The sequence below is a fragment of the Coffea arabica genome, chromosome 5c (assembly GCF_036785885.1).
Source record: "Coffea arabica cultivar ET-39 chromosome 5c, Coffea Arabica ET-39 HiFi, whole genome shotgun sequence".
NCBI lineage: Eukaryota > Viridiplantae > Streptophyta > Magnoliopsida > Gentianales > Rubiaceae > Coffea > Coffea arabica.
The window spans coordinates 37207645-37221715 of record NC_092319.1 but is presented as its reverse complement, the minus strand read 5'-3'; the positions used below and the strand labels follow the sequence as shown (position 1 = coordinate 37221715).

Sequence of the window (14071 nt, the reverse complement as noted above, 5' to 3'; positions counted from 1 at the left end):
ACGGTTTATGAAGTAGATTTTGGGAAAGTTTTACCTTTTAAATTTGAGTGGTGATAGGGTTGGTTATAATCCACTACTTTTTATGTATTAAAATAAATACAAAAATTTAGAAAAAAGAATGAGAAGTTTGGAAGCCATTGAGAGACTCTCTCCTAAAAACCCACTCTGCAATACATATAGATATAGATTTTATATATACATTTAATAATAAATGTGTTGCAATAAATTTTTCTAAAAATACCAAAAAAAAAAAAAAAGAGCTAGACTAAATTGATCTTTGAATTAGGCTCTTTCAACCAAGGCCAAGTTTAAATGACAAAGCAAAAAACCTATTGATTTAGTAAACTTCGTTATAAAGATTTGGGTCAAATTGAGATGGACTAAAAATTTGAGAATGTGAAGTCTAAAGCATCTACAACTAGATTTTGGTTGCAAAATCAGAATTAACAATAGACTTAGAGGCGCAATGTGAAATTTGTTTAATATTCAGTACGGAATTTATAGAAAGTGTGATTTTATCAGTGAAAACACTGAGCCAAGGGAGATTGACTCTTCTAAATTCTTTGCAGTAAAACATGACCAATTCTTCCAATTTCATCTAATTTTGGTCTTTCCCTATGAAGGGGCTCTTTTCCTAGTTTTATTTCATTTGTTTAAATAAATTCTTTCCTAAGATTTTCTAGTGAGAGATTGTTCTCTCTTAGGATTTTTTAGTGAGATATTCTTCTCTCCTAAATTTTTTAAGTGAGAATTTTGTTTTCTCCTAGAGTATCCTTGTAAGAGTGTTTTTCGTTTTTCATCTTTTTTTTTTAGTTGGTGAAATTAAAGATTTAGTAAATCTCAAAGTGGTTGTGACTTGTGTCATGGCCATTTCTTCTTTTTGATAGTAAATGTCATTTCATGCAATAAAGCTTCACTGATAATAGAAATTATATCAAATAAACATGATATAGATATATATAGATCCCAAATCAATAAATATAGTAGATCTAAGAAATCAATACAAATAAGATAATATTGATGCTTCTATATATCTTCCATTCGAATGAATTATTGTAACCTAATACATTTGTGCATATTGTGACTACTTCTAAAATATATAATAATCATAATCATAATCATTATTATTATTATTATTATATAAAAAGTATGGTGAGTCTTGACAATAAGGTGTGTGAGTATAAGCATATTTTGATCTTAGTTTTTGTTTTACCTAAATTACCCTTATGTCTTTTAATTAGAGTTATTGCATTTCAATCATGATACTAATAAGAAAAATGAAAAATTCCAGTAAATTGCAGCTGAAAAATGTTGGTAATTAAAATTAAAACTACAACAGAAAAGGTTTACAACTACTAAAATTGATAAAAATTTGTTGTATCCAAATCATATTGTTTTAGTATGTATTTTGCTTAGGTTTTGTTATATACACTGGTTTGACACAACATAGAAAATTTCTTCTTCTTACCATCACAATCCAAGTAAAATATGCAACAACTTAGTTTAGATATGATAATCTTCCATCTTTAGACTTCAATATACTTTTATTGCTTTGCATATAATAAACATTTTCTACAACTAGCAATTGCTTAATTTTGTTTATTATATCGTTTCTTAGTCAGTATTATACCAACAACGTAACTTAAATATGATAATCTTCCATCTTTAGAGTTTTTATAACTATAGAATGCACAAAACTTTTAATTGCTTTGCACACAATAAATAATTTGTACAATTACCAATTGTTTAATTTTGTTCATTATATAGTTTCTTAATTTATATTATGCCAATAATCAAAGTTTTGGACAGCAATTTATTAAAGATTTTATATTTTGAAAAAATATATTTATGTGCAAAGCACGCGAATTATTACTAGTGTTAATATAAAGGATTTTTTAAAATAGTACTAGCTAGTCTATCTACATACAGTATATACAAAAATAAAATTTTTAATTTGAAAAGAGATTGCATTATCCAGACCCGCTAGTATACAAAAAAATGTTTACAGTACCTGTGTCGAATAGACCAATGCTAAATGCTCTGCAGTTTCAATGAATATTTATTGCTCTGTTATAGACAAATTTCTTTTGCCAAAGATGATCAAACCTGAATTTAATAACTTATCTTGAACAGATAGTTTCTTATCTTTGTCAGAAGAAGTATATAGAGCACGAAGATATACTCAATGAAGGAGAACAAACACTTCTCTGAGTACTTATTGCAGTTTTCAAGAAAAAAAAATTTAATACAAAAATAGATGTTTCTGACATCTTGCAAGAATGCCGAGATAAAATTTTCATTGACACTGCAATAAACCTTCGGTCCAGATTCCATGCCTTATCCTTTGCAATCTAACTTTTCTATATACAAACAAAGACAATCATCCAATTCACAAAAAATGTAGGACCCTAAGTACCATCCCCCATTCCCCTAACCACCCGCCTTTGGGCCGGTGATCGCTTGGTAGGTGGGAGGTCAAGGTTCCAATTGTCACAATAAGTGATTCTTCTAAAAGATTTAGACGGGTGTATTGTGCACTCATTTGGTTCGGTGGTGATTTAGTTCCCACCTATCCCTCATAGGCCTAGTTGAGCTTCCTCTTAGATAGATTAGAATAGAGTACAATATAAATAAAATAACTGACAAAAAAAAAAGAAGTACCATTCCCCTGACTTTTATTTTGTATTTTTTTTGGGGTGAAACATAAGTACCATCCATCTTATATCTTCTTGATTGATGATTAGTCCAGTTGCATCAACCTTTTAATCACTATCTACCCTCTTTTATTATTCTTATTGAGAAAAGCGAAAAACACAACAATGATCACCTAATAGGAGGACCAAGGCCCTAGCAGGCACAATCTAAAAGCTTAAACCTATTTTTTAAAAAATGCATATTCTTCATTTTAACCTCTGCCTTATTCTAGAAGACAAACATATTGTAACCTGTCTTATAAATAGGTAAAATTACTCAAGTACAAGAAATATGGGCATGTTTAGAGTAGTAAAACTTTCTAAATTATAGATTAATCTTTTTTACATTATTAGTGTATGTTTAATTAATCTTAGGATTAATAGAGTGTGAACTTCATGGAAGTAACAAACCAATTCGAAAAAAAAAAAGACTTATATAATTATGCAAAAGAACCACCTTCATAACGTGATAATATTTGTAAAACTGATCCTTCTGAATCCGAATATTGTACACAAGTTGATCAATTAGCATTTTTTACAGCAGTAATTGATCCTGAAGAAATGGTAATTGAATCATATCTTTGAAACATGTCAGCCAAAAACAAAGATGCTGTGAGAGTCACATAGTCTTTAGCAGCACACTGTTTGTTGGATTCGCTAGGTGACCCTGTCTGTGGTCCATTAGACCAAAAAAGATAATTCAATAACTCCTGACCCTTTTCTTCAGTAAATCTTCCAGGCTCAAAATTTTCAGGATTATCAAACACCTTTGAATCCTTCATCACCAATGGTTGATAGCCACAAAGAAGCTCACCTTTCTTGATCTCGTACACTGAATCATATGAAGTCAACTTGAAGTCTTTCCTAGCTCTTGCATATTGCAAAGGAACTGGAGGGTTAAGTCTCAAAGTTTCATAAACGAAAGATTGGACCAGCTCCAATTCTTTGATGGCTTCAAAACTAAGCTTTGATGAATCTGTTCCAATTTTTTCTCTAACTTCATTTCTGAGTTTTTCTTGAATCCCTGGATTCTGGTCATCTCCCAGAGCATTGACAAGAGCAAGGAAAAATAATGAGAAGCCACCATAAGCATTGAACCCTAGCATGAATAAAAGATTGTGAACCGTTTCTTTTGCAGTTAGATTGAACTCTTTTTCACCCCTTTGTATTGCTTCTGTGCCTTCTTCTTCAATGAATTTGACGAGCTTGTTATAGCCACCTTGGACAAGCCAAAATGGGTATTGAAAGGAGTGGAGGAAGATTTCTTCTAAGGGTTGTAGAATGCCAACTTTGACAGTTGGGAGGAGCTGCAATCCAAGCCATGTATCAATCAGGGCGAAACCGGCTTTGGATATCTCCGGGGAAGTTGAGGGATCAGCTCCAGTTATGCAAATAGTGAGGAAATTGAAGAGAAATTGTTGCAAAGGAGGGATGATGTTGGATGAGCCCGATTTGGAGAGGTCTGATTCAATTGTTGCCCACATGGTGTCCAGCTTGCTCACCATTGTTTTCACCCATATAGCTGAGCTCCTTTTTAGGATGTCCATTGAAAATTTCTTCAGCTATCATTATGATCAAACAAATCTTGAAAATTAAACACCATTAGAGAAAACAATTTACTGACAAATGTAGGTATCAGTTGAGAATTTCATCAGAATTGTTATTAGATTGTCACATATTACCATGAACATCGTCGTATTGGTTACATCATTGGATTAATTTTTCATACAATGACAGTGTATATACCACTAGCGAGGTTAGATTTAAATTTAAATTTAAATTCAAAAGACTTGTCACGTATCTAAATCCAACGATATATGCACTGTGAATGAATAGAAGATTAATCATACATTATTAGGAAAATTGAAGACTAAGGAACAATACATGATTTAGCTAAAACAGATCAGTAAAAGGGTTATGCATTAGAATTTTCATATATACCATTTGATATCAAAGTAACAGACCAGATTTATTTGCTTTTAGAAATCTAAAAAACCTTAAAACCGAATAAGTACCACAGATTCAATTATGGAACTTCTCAGTCAACATAATTTCATTTTGTTCCAAATTGTCGGAAACCAGTTATTTTCTCAAGTTTTTCTTGTGCCGGTATGTTGTTGCTGGAAATTGGCCTGAGGATCAAGGATCTGGGAACATGACATTCTTAGGAGGACTAGAGAAATTGTTTTCGACTTTTCAAACTTTAATGACTCCCATACTTCTTTTAGGTATTAATTTCGACCTAAAATAGTAAAATGATCAACATATTCCTTTTATTTTCCAACAATTTGTATTCTTATATCATACATAAAATATATTTCAATTAGATAATTAGATAAAATTAAACAAATAACGATATCAGTAACAATTTCATTAAGTGTCACATATGACAACAAATTCGCCAAGGTTTAATACATTACCACAGTCCCATAACAGCTTACAAACTTCCTTTATCATGACAGGTATTACTTTCTTGAGTATCATTTCAATAAGAGAAAATCATATTGGCTGATATTTGTTGATGCAATTAAAACAAAAAAAAGGAAGAAAAGAGAAGAGAATTGGAAGAAAATGTATGTGTACGTAAGTCGAGGTGATTTTGGCCCAATTGGCTTTGACTTTAATCTCTCTTCTCCATCCTAACATTATAAATCTCACTCGTGTCTTTTTTTTCATGGACAGAAGAAACACACACACATACAAGTAGATTAGAAACATTCAGGAGTCATCGTCAAATTGGACCCAAGGTTAGTTTAAGGGGAACCACAAACCAACACCATCCGCCAATTGGTGACAGGAGGTGCTCACAAAAAAAAAAAAAAAAAATGTATGTGTAAATGCAATAATCCAAAGTTCCACTACCCTACCGAGATGATACAGGACCAACATAACAGACAAAAGAAAAAGGAAAAATCAAAAACCAGTGGACGGTTCCAAGTTACCGATCACTGGCAGATTGACACATGGCATGAAGCAGCAAGATATTTATAGAGTGATATGAATTCTTGTGGATAAGGGCGGCTGTACCAGCTTAGCAATAATGGCGACCTATTAAAGTCTTCATTTCCGTATGGTTCACAATAACCATGGAGTCTCCATCTAATGGTCAAGAAGAGCCCGTTTAAAACTCTCTCGTGCATTAGATTGGACTCGAAAATCAGCCTAATGCATCGCAAGAAAGCAAGCATAGTTCTTCCTTGTTCTTAAAGGATTGGCAAGCATCTTATCCTAAAAAATGCCCGACACTTTAGTTGCCCCCTTCAGTTTTTACTTGTCTGAACTAATCAATATCATAGCAAGCGGCTAGAGATGTGCATTGTCCCAAAATAAGCTTTAAGCCACACAAGTTTCATTTTACTTTCTTATCTTCCAAGCCTTTCACAGTCCTGCGTTAGTCAGTGCCAAATCTAAGCGACTGGTAATTGCTGCTATGCTACATGGTTAAAATTTTTAAGCTAACATACCCATGATTAGCTATCTCAGCCGAGTCCGATACAACTTGACCGAATCATAACCAGAACAAAAGGGATCAGTACGATATCGATATCTGAATCGTCAATAATTTCATGTCCGCGACGACTTACTCTGACTCGACAGATATTGACTGATTCGAACCCGTGATTCATGAAATCGGCCATAATCTCCGAGTCAACTCGAAACCAATCCGAACATGTTTAAATTGTGCTTTTTATGATTTTTTTTTATTTTTAGTAATTTTTTAAGATGTTTTGAAAATTTACCTTCTCATGTGAGAAAAAAGGCAACCGATTTTCAAGATGTGAACATGTGAGAAAATATCATAACAGTTTTGTCTTTGCTGGCCATAACCTTTCAACAAATTGTCACTTCAGATTAAAGAGGCACACAATATAGAAATTCTCATTATTCATGAAAACTGACGCAGAATTCCTAAAAATTGAAATGAGACTAAAAAGATTTTCAAAATTAAGAAAAATGTTGCCAATTAAGCAATTGACTGGCTATATAAATGCTTCCTACTGCGACTAAATTCGAAGAAAATATAGCAATGATGCACAATGAAATTAACAATTTTAAGCCAGAAAATGTGAATTCACTTAGTAAAGGCTTGATCTAGTGGTAAAAGAAAAAAAAAAAAAAAAACTTTAATGAAGAGTTCGTGCTCAATTTCGTGATCTTATAGGATGTACCTATCGTAGATAGAAAAATAAAATTTGTACAATTAAGTGATCCATTCTTTGGTTCAGAAGGAAGGAAAACAAGAATAGCAATCTCCATATCCAGGAAAATGAATGATACCTGAGTGTGTTTTGCTTCAGAAGTGTCAAGATATGCACAGACACGCATATCACCAGTGTATTTAGTGCTTGGCATCCAATCGCCAACAAGAACATTGGCCTTCTCCACAATCTCCATATCAAAGAGGTGAGAAAAGGACTTGACATCAAGAACAGCAATCACATTGGGGTTGACATCAAGGAAAAAAGGAAAAGTAGGAGGCACATTTGTTCTGAAAACTGTGCTCTTGTTCTTCTCTATTCTTTTCTTGAAAAATGTTTCTGGACCCTGGAACCAAAAGTAGTCCAATCTGTCTGATATTGGCCCTAGCAATGGCCAGCCATAGCTTCCGGGGATCTTCCGGACAGGCAGAGAAGAAGGTTGTGAGGGTATTGATGGTGTTGATGCTATAGATGATGACGATGATGTTCCAGGTGATGCTCCCATCATGCTGGCCATCATGGCAGACATAGTTATTAGGTTGAAGCTCTCACTCTTACTGTGTGTCTCTGTGTGTGTTTGTTTTGTTGAAAGGACAATGAGTTTGAAGTTGTGTACAAGGGAGGAGAAGGACAATTGTGGGGAGAAAACTTGTTCCTTTCATTGCTACATATAATAGTGGGTTTTTTTGGACACATAGGAAGTGAATGTAGTCGATGTGTATATTATACCACACTTTATATGTACGTCTACGATAGTATTGCACTCTAAATACATGGAATACTTGTTTTTTATCAGTGTTACTAGACACCCTGGCGTGAAGGTGTATTATGAGATTTTGTTATTAGCAAATCAGGAGCGTGGTATTTGTTGGATTGAGAGCATAGAGAAATAATTAAGGCACAAATTAAGAATGGAAATCATATTGAGGAGGGAGTATAAAAATAATAACTGTGAAAACATGAGAGTCATATCCTATCATATCATATCTTATCTTATTTATTTACAATGTAATTATATAATAGTAACCGTTTTATTAATCATTATTTAGTTCCTATACACCAATTCATGCAACATAACAACAGCGTATTATTGTAAACCCAATATTTCACCAATAAAACAGCTGCAGGTTTTGGGTGGTACGGGGAGAGGGAACGTAAGTAAGAGATCTCGGATTCGAGTCGTCCTCCCGCTTATACCAAAAAAAAAATAATTATTATGAAAAAAAGTGTTTCTTGTATATTTATAACTATAAAAAAAAAATCTAATTTTTAGCTCTAAGAGGCGATAAGATTCATTTTGAGTGTGCTTGACTATCGACAAAGGCCAAAATTTGGATACACCATATGTTCAAAAATCTAATGATCCACTTTATACACTTGATGAAATTATGTGACATAATCCGGATCATCAACTCTTTGAAAGCGGATCTATCCAAGTGTGAATTGTCGGCAAAACTATTTTGCCATACACTAAAAGTCGTGATTGAACTGTTCAGTGGTCCACATGGCACAATTTGTTTTGTGCTATGAGAAAAATCATTCATGATGACGCATACCATTTTTCTGGGGCAGTCGGGTACGTTCACTAATGGCCCCAACGCGGATCCGTCCCCATTGAACCATATTATTATCTTACCGAATTACAACCTAAAGGGCCACGGCAAACCTTAGGAAGAATACAATTGGACCGACCTTTAATGTCCAGGCATCACTGTAGTTTGATCCGCAAACTTTGACATAGAAGCTATTCTAGTTCCTAAAGTCTAAACCAAGGTAAATTTAATCCCCAATGTTTTCAGTTTGAATCATTAGGACAATTGAGTGATTTTTTTTTTTCAATTCTCACTGAGATGGAGCTACATGAGGCCATGTGACCTTTGTTAGAAATTTTGGTTTTACGTTGGAGATTAATTTTGAGATGTCCGAATGAATAGACTTGTGTTTTTAGTAATTTCTCTTTTTTTTTTTCCTTTTAATTACACACATGTGGTTATATAACTAATGAATCCTTAGTATCATGATTTATTTTCTTTCTTAATTTTAGAAAAAGGTCACGTGACTCCATTCTGATAAGAATTGAAGAAAAAGGTCAATTGTCCTAAATGTGCTTCACTATTTTTACTAGTTAATATAGATGTTTAAAAATGTTGAAGATTTGAAATGAGGCTCCATAATATAAGTCTTTTGAGAAAATGTCAGTTTTCATCTCTAAATTTAGGCCATGAACTTATTTCATTCTCAAACTTTCTGGCATAAGACATTTAGTACCTAAACCGTCAATTTTTGACTAATTTCATCCTCAAACGGGAAATTAATCAATTTAAATGGAAATTGGGCACAGGCATGAGCCCATTAAGTAGGAAGCCTTCTATGATTTAAAATCAACATGTGATGAGCATAAGCCCATTAGTAAAAAGTCTTGCATGTCTCACAGTAGAATAAAACAGCTATATTCACTTTCCCAACTCTAATTTCTTTCTTTTCAACTCCAATTTCCATTCAAATTAATTAATTTCTCATTTTAGGATAAATTTTGTCAAACATTGATAGTTTATTTACTAAATGTGTTACACCAAAAAGTTTGAGAATGAAATGTATCAATAACCCAAATTTAGGGATGAAAACTGGCATTTTTTCAAGTCTTTCTGCTGAAATTTTCAACTTTTTAATATTTTATCTAAATTTACTGGAATTCAAGTTATCTTAACTTGATAATAAGTCTAATGACTAGTTAAAAGCTTGACCAATCTACTTTTTAAAATAGACTATTTAAAAATAATAGGAGGTTGAGAGCTATTTAGTGGTCCAGATGGCAAAACATTTTTTTTTAATTCTTTTGGAAAGAATCACTTTGCACAGCATAGCAATTCTATTTGTAACAACTGATTGATCATTTTGCCTATGCTTTAAGACAGGTCAAGTGCACTAAAAGGGACCTTGTAGTTAGACAACTGAACTGGGGATTCTAGGAACTATAATTGTGATTACTATGTGGCTAATTAAGTCAGTGAACTGATTGTACCGGCAAGGATTTCTAAGGCGGCGTTCGGTTCACATGTTGGAATCAGATTCGGATTCAAAATCATTTATCCTGGATTTGGAATAGAATTAATCATTACAATATATTTATTTGGTTCAGTGTCAGGAATGTATATCATTACTATAGTTAATGTTTGGTTCGTTGGGTCTTTGTAAATGGGATATAAGAAATTTTCACTAATTAAATATATTGGTATAAATGTATTAGTAAATTTAGTATAACTATTTAATAATTTCTATTAGTAAACATATATAATTAATAATATCAATTATATTATATAGATTAATATATATTATATAATACATATAACTAAAAATATTATTATTATAAGTTTGTAACTAATTAAATTAAATATATACATATAATTAAATATAAATATATAAATGTTATAATATAAATATATAATTATAATTATATAATATATACAAATATTAAATACACAAATATTTTATATAAATATAATATATATTACATATTAAATATAGTTATTATTATATTTAAAAAAATAATTATAATTATAATTATATAATTTATTAATATTATATACATGTATATATTGTAATTATATGCACATATAATATGCATTTATAAATATAAATATATAGTATAAATATATTATTATATAATGTTAATAAATTTATAATATATATTATATAAATATAATTATATTTAACTAAATAATTATAATATGTAATTATATAATATAATAATATCATTATTATAAGTTTGTAACTAATTAAATTAAATATTATATATAATTAATTATAATTATACAAATGTTATAATATAAATATAAATATATAAATATTAATTATACTAATATTTTATATAAATATAATGTATATTACATATTAAACATAGTTATTATTATATTTAAAATAATAAATATAATTATAATTATATAATTTATTAATATTATATACATGTATATATTATAATTATATGCACTTATAATATATATTATAAATATACATATATATTATAAATATATTATTATATAATATTAATAAATTTATAATATATATTATATAAATATAATTATGTTTAACTAAATAATTATAATATATATTTATATAATATACTAATATTATAATAAAAAATATAATTATAATAAAAATATAATTATAATAAAATATTATAATTATAATATTATATATATATGTATATATTATAATATAAATATAAATATATAATATATAACATATATAGTATATATAAATATTAATTATACTAAATATTATGTAATTATAAGATTTGGGAATTACATTTGGGTTTTGGACAAAACCCACCAACTTACTAAGGAATGGTGGAATGCTAAATTTTTAGACATCATTCTAAAGTTTCAATTCCGATGGGGGGAGGGATGGGTTGGGTGGTACAGGGGAAGGAGTGTAAGCAAGAGGTCTCAGGTTCGAGTCCTTTTGCTTACACAAAGAAAAAAAAAATTCAATTCCGATAGTAGTGAACCAAACATGAATCAGGGGTGTATTCCAATTTCCCATTCCGAAACCCTCTTACCAAACGTCACCTTAATTTTATTGCAATAGTGTAATTAGTTTGGATAAATTTTTAAATATAATGGGTACAATAAATTTAAGTGTGTACATTCATATAATCAGTTAGGTATAATATAACTGAGCATGTGTTAAAAAATTCTTTTATAGTATACATAAAATCTCATGGATTTACCGATGGGGCCTGCAGTGTTGGTGGATACAGCCTTTGAATATTCAGACATTCATCAATCCCGAGTCGTACACCAAAGAGAGTAACTCGAGATTTTGGCTGTCAATTGTATCTCTAAGAACCAATAACAATGACTACACGTATGATAAGACAATATGCACATTGTCACACTGTCTAATAATGGAGACAAAAGCCACAAAACCATTTGGCCATCGTTCTTTGTTTTGTTTAAGATAGTAGATTATTTGTCAAATTTAATTTATTTGCATCATCGACATATTTTTTAATTAATTTTTTTATTTCATATACATCACGTAAAAAAGTTGCTATAATATTTTTTTTTAAAAATTATCCCAACCATCGTAATGGCAGCTGATTATTCATTGAATTTTTTTTTCGTTTTAAATAGATCCTGATGGGATTTGCCTTTTGACATAAAGTGTTTTTGTACACATTTCAGTCAAAAGTATCACTTTTCCAATCTTGATTGATTAGGATATTTTTATGTCAGTACAAATTTCACCTATTATTTCTTGAATCTAATTTTTCGCGCAACAAGCTTATGATTAAAAAATGTTGAGAACAGATATAAAATGGATATATCCTATATGACTATGAATCCTTACCTGTTCCTTTGAAACTTTTACTTGCAAAATATCAAGCAATCTTAATCATGTAGGGAGCTAATACTAACAAGTGTTCAAACTCACATTTCAAGCATTGCGTTTGAGAACAAAACATTGTCTCCAAAATCAATGAAATGGATTACTTGAAACCACTTTTTCGTTGTCTAGCCGGATAAAGGTGTGAGATTGGCAGAAGATTTATATTGAGAAAGAGACAGTTACATGAAAAGTACATGTAGATATTTTACGTAAATATGCTGCAGTCAATTTAGGGAAAAATAATAAAGTTGCCACAATCAATTGATGAAGATGTTGGTGAAAAATATCTTTGGCAAAAGGACAACATGCTTTAATAATTCATTAAACTCCAATACAACTTTGACATGCCCTATCTTCTTTTTTTTTTTTTAATCAATTGTCATCATCTATATTTATTCTTATTTCCACTCTAACTTATTCTCTATTCTAGAGAGTGACTTAACAGAGTTACGGAGAACTGATGGGAACTGAACAACCATCAAGCAGCATCCATATGAATATAAGAAAAATTATATTAAGTGACAACTTTGACGGGAGGCAAGGTTTGAACCCTTAATCTCCTATCTCACAAGACATATGGTGGCCGCAAGACATGACATGCCTTATCCGACGTGCTAAATTGAGTGTCCTCTCTTTGTTAGTAGAAGAAAACAAGAAAGTGGGGCTAAATATTGGCTGAGAAACTAGAAAGTATTACATTAGGCAATTAAATGGATTGCTATGAAGCATTTTTTTCCCCTGTCTTAAATACAGGGCTATGAAATTAGAAGGAGATTTGCACCTACAAACGGGCTCAACTAGTAACCCAAAAAAAAAGGGCTGACTAGCTATAGAATTTTTTTGTTCCATTATCAAATATTGTGCTTTATGTTTTTTCTTCTTTGTAAAACCTAAAGCCTTTCTTAAACCAAAAAAATAAAAAGATTGAATAAACAATACACGTTAAAAGTGTATTTAACGTGCCAAAAGGGGGGAGAGATGAGTTGGATGGTACAGAGGAGGGAGTGTAATCAACTGCAAGAGATCTCGAATTCGAGTCCTCCTGCTTACGCTTAAAAAAAAAACGTGCCAGAAACCCAAAAATGCTGCAATGAGTGCAAGGTCATGTCCGTGAATAATATCTTGGCAAAAGGACAACATTCATGCTTTAATAATTCATCCAGTATCAGTCAAACATGTGCGAAATAAGGCGTCCTCCATTAGATTGTACAACTGAACAAAAGAGGAAAAAAATTAAAAAGGTTTGGTGAAGAGACTGCCTTAATTGCAGGAGCAATTTCATTGTACAATTGATGTTCCATATAAGGTAAATTTGAAATTAGACGAATGAGATTGATTGTTACATGCAACATTTTAATAAGATTAAAAGTTTCTTATGTTAATTAACTTCCTTTAGAAGAGTTGACCATCAGATGTATTATGGGATGAAAGGTCAAGGGTTCAAAACTTATCTCTCATCAATATGGTCCGATGGTGGTTCAATTTCTATTGATAGTTGGTTTTTATTTTTTTTTAGTTTTTGATAAAAAAATCAATATTATCAATAAATTAGTTGGAAAACGTCTAATGTGATTTGCTTGACGAAGATAGCTACACTAATAGTAGAAAATGCATAGAACATATTATAGATATATCTGATCTAGAAAATCATTAGATTTAACATAATTATAAAATATAAAAAATTATACTGTGAATCACAAACTATCAAATCTGACCAATTACACGAGCTACGGATACTCTATAAATATTTGTACATGTCTATTGCTTCAGATTTGCTATCCAATTGAT

General features: G+C 30.8%; 1 protein-coding gene across 1 annotated transcript; it reads right to left on the bottom strand.

Annotated features, from left to right (window-relative positions):
• Window positions 1-3133: 3133 nt before the first annotated feature.
• On the bottom strand, window positions 3134-7601 carry LOC113690748 (fatty acid hydroperoxide lyase, chloroplastic-like). Its single transcript, XM_072050842.1, has 2 exons — window positions 6972-7601; window positions 3134-4255 (listed from the first exon to the last, which is right to left on the bottom strand). The coding sequence occupies exons 1-2, from the start codon at window positions 7419-7421 to the stop codon at window positions 3215-3217; spliced, it is 1491 nt and encodes a 496-aa protein (XP_071906943.1). The 5' UTR covers window positions 7422-7601; the 3' UTR covers window positions 3134-3214.
• Between the last annotated feature and the right edge of the window lie 6470 nt (window positions 7602-14071).